The sequence below is a fragment of the Pygocentrus nattereri genome, chromosome 3, assembly GCF_015220715.1.
Source record: "Pygocentrus nattereri isolate fPygNat1 chromosome 3, fPygNat1.pri, whole genome shotgun sequence".
NCBI classification, from domain to species: domain Eukaryota; kingdom Metazoa; phylum Chordata; class Actinopteri; order Characiformes; family Serrasalmidae; genus Pygocentrus; species Pygocentrus nattereri.
In genome coordinates, this window is record NC_051213.1 from 21349027 (window position 1) to 21357994 (window position 8968).

At 39.5% G+C, this 8968-nt stretch overlaps 1 protein-coding gene across 1 annotated transcript; it reads right to left on the reverse strand.

Annotated features, from left to right (window-relative positions):
- Positions 1-335: 335 nt before the first annotated feature.
- Positions 336-8921, reverse strand: pks1 (polyketide synthase 1). Its single transcript, XM_017700285.2, has 6 exons — positions 8870-8921; positions 8640-8793; positions 7248-7408; positions 6953-7156; positions 6244-6425; positions 336-5837 (listed from the first exon to the last, which is right to left on the reverse strand). Exons 1-6 carry the CDS (start codon positions 8916-8918, stop codon positions 336-338), a joined length of 6252 nt encoding a protein of 2083 aa, XP_017555774.2. The 5' UTR covers positions 8919-8921.
- Between the last annotated feature and the right edge of the window lie 47 nt (positions 8922-8968).

The window sequence follows — 8968 nt, forward strand, 5'->3', positions numbered from 1 at the left end:
TTCTGAAAGTACTTCAGAAGAATTTGTGAGTTTGGCAGAGCAATTCAAGATATGTTTAACAGGATACTGTACTTTGAGCACGCTTTATTCAGAGAAACTTACCACATACCAGAATAATTAGTGGAATTTTATTACTTGCAATACAGCTGACACAAATGCAGTTTTAAAATTCTTAACAACAATCAAACAAAGCATTTTCACTAAAAAGATATTTAGCACAGCCCTCGACTACAAATACTTCTCATTACACATCACACCATGATCTCATTAATATAAATCAACCATATACAAGTTTTTATAAAAACAACAAGACTTAGCAAAAAATAAATACATATTTAGAGATATATATCATTTTTACATTCTGCACTTTCCTCGAGAAGTGCAATCAGCGAGGAAACAGTGTTGTTAGGGTCAAGTAAAGTAACAAGTGGAATGTTCACTCCAATTTCCTGAAAAATTCGATTTTGCATCGTCATTGCCATCATTGAATCAATGCCCACTGCAGCAAGAACAGTTTCATCTTCAAGCTCATCTACATCAACATTGCAAATGTCACCTAACATGCATCTTACATAGTTATCAAAAGAAGACTGCATATCTTTCCTGGGCTCATTCTCTATTTTGATTTCAAGCTCTTTTTCAATTAAAGCTGTCAGTCGAACTTTTAGAAAGGAATTTTGAGACAGAATATTGTTCCTCAAGTTTCTGAAGTTGAATCTGCACACAACTTGCTGAGGCTTGTTCTCCATTAAGCAGTGTTTTAGAGCTTCATGTACTTCAGGCACTTCCATGGTCATCAGCCCTTTGGCCTCTAGAAATTTCTGAGAATCCTCTTTGTTTAGCAGAAGGCCCAGTTTCAGAGGCCCCCAATTGATGGACTGTCCTGCAAGTCCGATGTTACGCCGGTAGTGACACAAAGAGTCTAGAAATGAGTTGGCTGCTGCATAATTTGTCTGAGAAGCATTGCCAATGAAAGAGGAGATGGATGAGTAGCACACAAAGTAATCAACTTTGCTGTTGAGAGTAGCATAGTGAAGGTTCAGTGCACCACTGACTTTGGGTCGCAAGACTTTTTCAAAGAGAGACTTATCCAGTGTTTCAAGCAACCCATCATGCAGCACAGCAGCACTGTGGAATATGCCTTTTATCGCACAAGAAGGGAACTTTTCTCCAATAACAGTTATTGCTTTCAATACCTGGTCTGATACAGACACATCACACTGGAGAGTAATAATTCGTACTCCATATTGTCTCTTGAGGCTGCAGATCTGCAGCTGTGTTTCTTCAGATGGGGCACTCCGTGAGAGTGTAGTAATGCACCTCCCACCCCAGTTTGAAATGAACTTGACTGTTTCAAGTCCCAAACCAGACAGACCACCTGAAACTATGTACACACCATTACTTGTAAATAGCTGCTTTGGTTTGGGTTGTAAGTTGATATGAGAAACACCAGCTACTGACCCACCATTACCCAGAACAATCATAGAGACCGTTTTGGTGCTAAAATAAGACTGAACATCTCTATTCTGGTAACTTGTGGCTTCAGCCTCAGTGACCTGGAAAGTGTTGCTGTGTAAGGATAACCATGTCCTGTCCAAGTTCATCATTTTTAGCCATCTGTATATGTGAGCTTTCTGTGTCTTGAGATGAGACTTCTGGATAATGTTACGCAACTTAAGAAAGTGAAAACATGTGCTCTCACTGTCACTCTGAAGAACACTTGATAAGTCCTTTTTGTCACAGACCAGAAAAATATGGCTTGCACCTGCAACACTGCCTAGCTGTGCTATCCATGACTGATCATAAGGAGGTAAGAGGACAAAAACAGGACACTGGTCTACATTTTGGATGAGTCCAGTGAGCTCCCTTTGTTTGACAACATTCCATCCTGACTTGTTTGCAGTGAAGGATAACACCTTCATCAGAGCTGAGTCTGGAACAGTCGAGAAAATGCCCAATGTCTTCTTTGGCTTGGCCTTTGGTAAAGCACTGCTTAAGATCTCCCAAGCAAGAACAAAGTAGGAGACACAAGGAATGTCCTTCAAAAACTGAAGTTTCTTTGTTTTGTAGCAAGCACTGTCAGGAAGGACAACTTTGGAGGTTGCTGCAATGGGGTAACAAGACACAACATGGTCTCCCACTTTCAGTTTTCTGACATCTTTACCCACAGCAGTGACAATGCCACTGAAATCAAGAGCTAAAAGTTTGTGGTTCTGAGAAGAAGCATGCTTTTGCCAGTATATTTTATGACCACATTTTAGTTCGGATATAGTGACTGGAAAGTAGTCTGAGGAGTGCACACATATTTTATAGAGCTGCACCTCCACATTTTGTCCTTCAGAAAGATGATCTACACTATGAATAGGTATGGCTGACAAACGTACCATGTCATAGGGGTTGGCTGTCTGTAGGATGAAGTAATCAGATAGTAAAGAGCTCTTGCCTTCTGCTGTCATGTGGATGGGTGTACGTGTTATCACTGTTGATTTAACCTGGCCTTTGCTTATCATAACCTCTGGGTTATCATGGCTTTTATAGGAGCTAATCACATAAGCTAATGTTTCTATGTCCTCCCTTGATACTGTGGCAAGATCTATCAGTTGAAAAGAGATTTCCGACAACTCAGCAGCACAGGCCCTTGTCAAGCCAGACAGCACAAATCCAGGACTGATGTGATCAACAGTGTTCTCAGATGATCTGTACATTATAATATGAATAGTGCGCAAATGCTTGCATTTCCTCAAAGTCAAAACAATTTTACGGACAAGCTCACAGGTGTGAACCAAGTGTTCTAGAACTGCCTGGGTTTTAAGGTGACTCAGATTCAGAGAGCTCCAGATAAAGAGAATTTTCTCAGCTGCATTCTGATCAGACTGCAATAGTAAATCAGGAACTTCTGCTGGTAAACTACAATTTACATCAGTAGGAGAGACAAATACTGAAGATGGATGCAGTGATGGCTTCAAAGCATTAGCTATACCTAAAGTATCCTCAAAGACAACAGCTTTCGGTTTGCTGTGAATGCTGGTACTTACATTGGCTGTGAGTATTTCATTGTGAAAGAAGTATGAATCAATTGTTTTCCTTCCTTCGCCAAGAATTGTGATTCTGACATCCTTCAGTTCAATCAAGATGTGTCCTTTTTTGTCCGTGAAACAACCACATACCTCAAAGTATTCCGACATCTCCTGAGAAATCCTCATATATATTTCCATATCCTTACACAGAGGCGCAGATATTACTGTGCTGCCAATTGCAGAGGGAAAACCTCCTGTTCCTGTAGTCCTGTTATTCAAGCCTAAAACAGAGGTCATCTGTAGAAAATAATCTAATACAGCTGGATGCAAGTAGTACTCATACAGTTGTCTAAGCAATTCATCTGGGATCTTAACAGTGGCCACTGCCTCCTTGAATTCCTCGCCATAGTGGATGTTACCAAGCTGTTGAAAGGTGGGCCCATACTCAAATCCTGCCTGGTTAAGAGTGGTATAGACCTGTTCCCTTGTTATGACCAATGAACATCTCTTCAAAATGACATCCAAGTCAATTTCGTGGTGCTCAGTCACAGCTGGTCCTCTTGTATAAGTAATGCTGCCTGATGCATGCACAGCAGCAGAAGACTGTATCTGAAACAGAGCCTTATTCTCAGATGGCTCCAGTTGCACTTTCAAAAAATGAAAGCTCTTACTAAGAACAAGTAAGGTCTGAAAGTCAATAGTTAGCTGAAGAGAGGAAAGTGGCATCTTTGGGACAACAGTTTCCATGACAGAGGCAAAAGCCAGTTCAACGTACAAGGCACCTGGAGCAATCACTATGCCATTGCTCTTGTGCTCCCAAATGAATGGAGTGACTTCTGCTGATAGATTACATTTTATCAGTCTGTTGTCATGTTTATGGAGAATTATTAGTGGATGAGAACAGTGAGCCACCACCTCATTACCTTGTCTTACTTGTTCAAAATGTACCTCTTTCTTTAGGCAGTCAAACTGATATCTGGGGTAAGAAGCTGGTGGTGATTCAAACCCATTGTAGAACTGATCCCAGTTTACATTGACTCCCTGCTCAAAGAGTTTTGACACAGCAGAAAGTATTGTCTCATGATCTTTGTCTGGCTGTACTGAGGAAAGTACTACTGTGTCATTTCCTAGAGTCTCCACAATGTTCCTCTGCAAAGCCCTTCTTGGGCCAATCTCAACAAAGACCACATTCTTCTTATTGCTGCCCAGTGCTTTTACAGCTTGTTCAAATGCTACTGGGTTTCGAATATTTCTTGCCCAGTAATCACCACTTACAAAGTCCCCTATACAGCAAGGCCTTCCTGTTACAGTGGAAAATAGCTCACACTCCATTTCATGTTGACTTAAAGATCCTATGCTGTCTTTAATTTGACTCAGTATTGGATCCATCATATGGCTATGGTAGGCAGCAGGAACCTCCAACACATGAAGGAACAGGTTCTTGCCCTGAACAGAACTCTTCAAAATTTGGTACACAGTCTCAACAGCATCTTTATCACCTGACAGTACACATGACATTGGACTGTTCACAGCCGCTAAGCAAACCCTCCCTGTATAGTCTGGAAGAATTTTCAGAATGTCTGACACAGCTATGTTACCAACAACCAGCATTTTCCCTCCAGTGACTTTGCTCTGCAGAACACTCCGATAATACATAACTTTCACTGCATCCTTAAGAGACAACAGTCCAGAGCAATGGGCAGCAGCAACCTCTCCAATGGAGTGCCCAAGAACAGCAACAGGCCTGATGCCCCAGTGCTTTAGCAGGTTAGCAATGGCAACCTGGATGGCAAAAAGAAGAGGCTGTACAATGTCTGGTTTTGAGAAATCATCATTGTCAAAGCTGTTTATCTTTTGTATAATACTTGTGCTTCTGTAATTCTGAAAGCAGTTTTCTATCTCCCTGATCTTTTCCCTGAAAACAGGTTCCTCTTTCATAAGCTGTTTGCACATACCTCTATAAGTAACACCGTTTCCACAGAACACAAACACTACTTTGATGTCTGGTTTTACTGGAAGAAAATTTCTGTTCAGGGTAGATTTTAGCTGTTCCTCTAAATCTGAAAGAGATGTTGTAACAAACACCTTCCTGTATTTGTGTTTTGAGTGACTTCTTCTGCACGCTGATGTATACAAAAGCGTTTGTATGTCAGTTTTGGTGTCTTTGCTTATCCTTTGGTATGTGTCAGCAATGCACATTTCAAGGGACTTACTTGTGGCAGCAGACAATGGAAACAATTTCTTTGAACTGAGAGTATCTAAACTAGAGGCTGTAGCATGTGTATTTTCCCTGACGATGACGTGTGCATTAGTGCCCCCAAATCCAAAACTATTTATTCCAGCCATTCGGCCCATGGAACCAGTACAATGCCATTTCTCAGCTTTCGTGGGAATTTTCAGATTGAGAGCTTGAGCATCTATGCTAGAACTTTCCTCTGTGTAAAACAATGAAGGAACAATGGTTTCATGCTTCATCATCAGGAGGACCTTAATGAGTCCTGCTACTCCTGCTGCAGATTCTGTGTGCCCAATGTTACCCTTAACAGAGCCGATACAGAGCGGCCCTAACCCTGCAGGTCTTCCCTTGGCAATGACTTTGGAAATGCTACCTGCCTCGATTGGATCTCCCACTGGAGTCCCAGTCCCATGAGCTTCTACATACTGCACATCAGACAGGTAGGTCTCTGCAGAGTAGATTCTGTTGAGCAGCTCCACCTGCTGGACCATGGATGGCTTTGTCATAGGAGAGACTGCATGTCCATCTTGGTTCACGGCAGTTTTACAGATAATGCCCCAGATGTGGTCAAAGTCATGAAGAGCCTGAAAAAACAAGATAAATGTATGAATTAAGTGAATCACAGAGTGAATGAATGAATGAATGAATGAAAATACATACATAAATAAACACATAAATAAATGTTTGTAGTTTGCAACTGGTAAATCCCTAAACCAGGGGTTTCCCAGTGCTAGTGACCCCACACTAGGCACATTTTTGTGCTTTGTTGCATCTCACACACCTGATTCAACTCACTGACTAATTAACAAGCTCCCTATTTGCCTAAGTAAGGTGTGTAAAGTAGGATGAACACAAAAAATGTGCTGAGCATGAGGTCATCTGGACTGGGATTGGGAACCCCTGCCCTAAACTGAAAACATTATTAAAACATGCTCTTGGAATATATTGTATTTAACAGTGACAGTTTCAATATCATTAAAACACACTTGCTTTGTTCAAAGGCTTTAGCAGAAGTATTCCACAGCCTTCTCCTCTTCCATATCCGTCTGCTGTATTGGAGAATGGCTTACTAATGCCTCCTGGTGAGATCATTTTCGCTTTGCTCAAAGCCACAAAAACCCGTGGCTCAAGAATGCAGCTCACACCTCCACAAAGAGCCATTTCACAATCACCTAGTAAAAAGGTAAACAAGTTAGAGAAGACAAATTCTAGAAGAAATAATTGAAGTTAATTAAATTAAAAAAAAAGAAAGAAAAAAAAGAAAAGAAAATTAGCTAGCTACTTCCAGAAGATTAACAGGGCAGCTTTAAAATTAATATCAAATTGCCTTGCTCTGGTCATCACTACCTTTCAGAGCACAATTAAAAAGAAACATATACACAAACACGAAACGTTGCATTATTTTATCTATAACTGGATCATCAGAATAGAACAGAATAGAACTTTGATACGTCTTGACATTTGTCTCAGATTTAGTCATCAGAAAACACACAAGTCATGTTCAGAAGGTTACTTGCTTCCGAGACCTGAGATTTAAAAGAGTAAGCATCAAGCAAATTTGACCTTATGTTTTGACAACATTGTATTATATAAAGCAATAGAAAATCCCTTCTGAGGGACATGATAAAATGGTAGTAGCATATATGTATATATAATATTTCCATTTGGCTTTTGCAATAGTGTGTTAAAAAGGCATTACCTTGTCTGATTGCCTGACAAGCAGAATGGAGCGCAACTAAGGAGGATGAGCAGGCACTGTCAATGGTGAACGAAGGCCCAGTAAGGTTGAAGGTATAGGAGATCCTGTTGGCAGCTATGCTCATAGCTGTTCCTGTGCCGTTAAAGTGTGTTATTGTGCTAGGGCTGTTGTTTAATAGTGTTTCATAGTCTCTGTTCATGAGCCCTGAAAAATAAACATGTAATTCAAGACAGTTAAGTGTTTCACTACACTCAGTAGAAAAACATATTCACAAAACATTTGATATATTTATTACCTATATAAACACCTGTTCTGGAACCACTGACTTTTTCCAGTGGAATCCCAGAATCCTCCAGTGCTCTATAAGAGCATTGCAGAAGGAGCTTCTGCTGGGGATCCATGAAGTTAGCCTCATCCTCAGAAATGCCAAAAAACTTGTGATCAAACTCATTAAACCTGGTAGAAAACAAGAAGCAGACTTTAAATTGATTAAATCATTTTCTGTAGCTGAGAAAATCAATCTTTTCTTGACACAACAATCCATTACAACTTTATACACTAAATATGGCGCAGACGTTTGTATTCATGGTTCATGTGTGTATAATAATCTTCACAAAAGGGTTAAATAGATAAATTTGCTGTTGATGTGTGCATTGGATTTGGAACAGAATTGAAGTGAATATAGTGACTGACAGCTTTAATTGGATAATATCCGCATAAATTCTAGACAAACAATTTAGGAATAACAGCCTTTTAGTCCTCCTTTTTAAGGCATTAAAAGTAATTTATACCAACAGGATGAAAGGAATCATCCTAGGAGCATTGTAACAGCTCATAATCAATCAAATGCCTCAAAACTCATAAGTCTATGTTTTAGCTCACTGAACAAGGAACCCAACCCTGCTGCTATGTTATAGGCATGTACATCATCAGAGACGTACCCAGTCTAGTGATGTTCACAGACAACAGGCAATAATTAACTGAAAGAGTTTTTCAACCAAGTACTATGCAGTGGAATGCCAAAGTTTGAATCTCCTGGTCAAACGACAATAAACACATCTTCTATAGAGAACAAACTTCAACTTAATTTTTTTTTATTTCAGTAGAGTTTAGCATATGGGACATTTATATACTTTTGCACATCATTTTTTTCTGTAATGTTGAATTCAACAAATGAGCAGTTCTTGCACATTAAAATGTGCAAAAGTGTGTTCTCTGTGGATGACTTGTTAACCTATTTTCATGAAAACAAAACATTATTTGATGGGGGCACCCAAACTTTTGCATACAACTGTACGTGCCACTTTTATTTAAAATTAATTTTATTGGATCAGTTTCTTTTAGTTTATGGAAAGTGTGGAGTTTAAGTTTGTATTAAATTAGAATGGCTGTGGCTGCTATATGGATCAACAACAACACAACAATACTTGTGTTTGAATTATATCTGACATTCTGAACAACCTCATACCCATTACTTACACACAAATCTAATGTAGTGTCAGGAATATGTAAGAAATGTAAATCTTAGGAAGTAACTTTAAAATATTTCACCAGAAAATGCTGTTTGCATGAGTCATTTTTACAATTTGAAACATACTTTTACATACTGTGGATCAACCACAAGCTATTTTTTTTACATATCGCAAGTAATAATAACAACAAAATAATACCTCAAAGAAATACCTACCCCTCTATGAAAGCAGCTTTAGTAGTCTGTGTTTTCCCCAGAATGTTGTCTTCAGGATCATACCAGTGTGTTAAGTCAAACCTGTCCTCTGGAATTTCCATAGCACAATTTCTCCCATTAACAAGGACTTTCCAGAAATTGTCGAGGTCCTCACCTGTGAGTGTACCACTTACTTTATACCTATTTACATGCCAGACTCAAGAAAAATCTTTGAAAGCTGTGGCACTTACCTCCTGGAAAACTGCACCCAATGCCAACTACAGCTACGTCTCCATCCATGTTAGTTATTTCATTAAGTCAAGGAATAAAAAAAATAGAGTGAGACAACT

Excerpts from the sequence above, each read along its gene's own strand:
- pks1 (XM_017700285.2), bottom strand. The coding sequence starts at position 8,918 with ATGGATGGAGACGTAGCTGTAGTTGGCATTGGGTGCAGTTTTCCAGGA. Across the intron at positions 7,409-8,639 it reads AAAGCTGCTTTCATAGAGGG|GTTTAATGAGTTTGATCACA; the intron begins GTAGGTATTTCT and ends GTTTTCTACCAG. Across the intron at positions 7,157-7,247 it reads CAGAACAGGTGTTTATATAG|GGCTCATGAACAGAGACTAT; the intron begins GTAATAAATATA and ends TTTATTTTTCAG.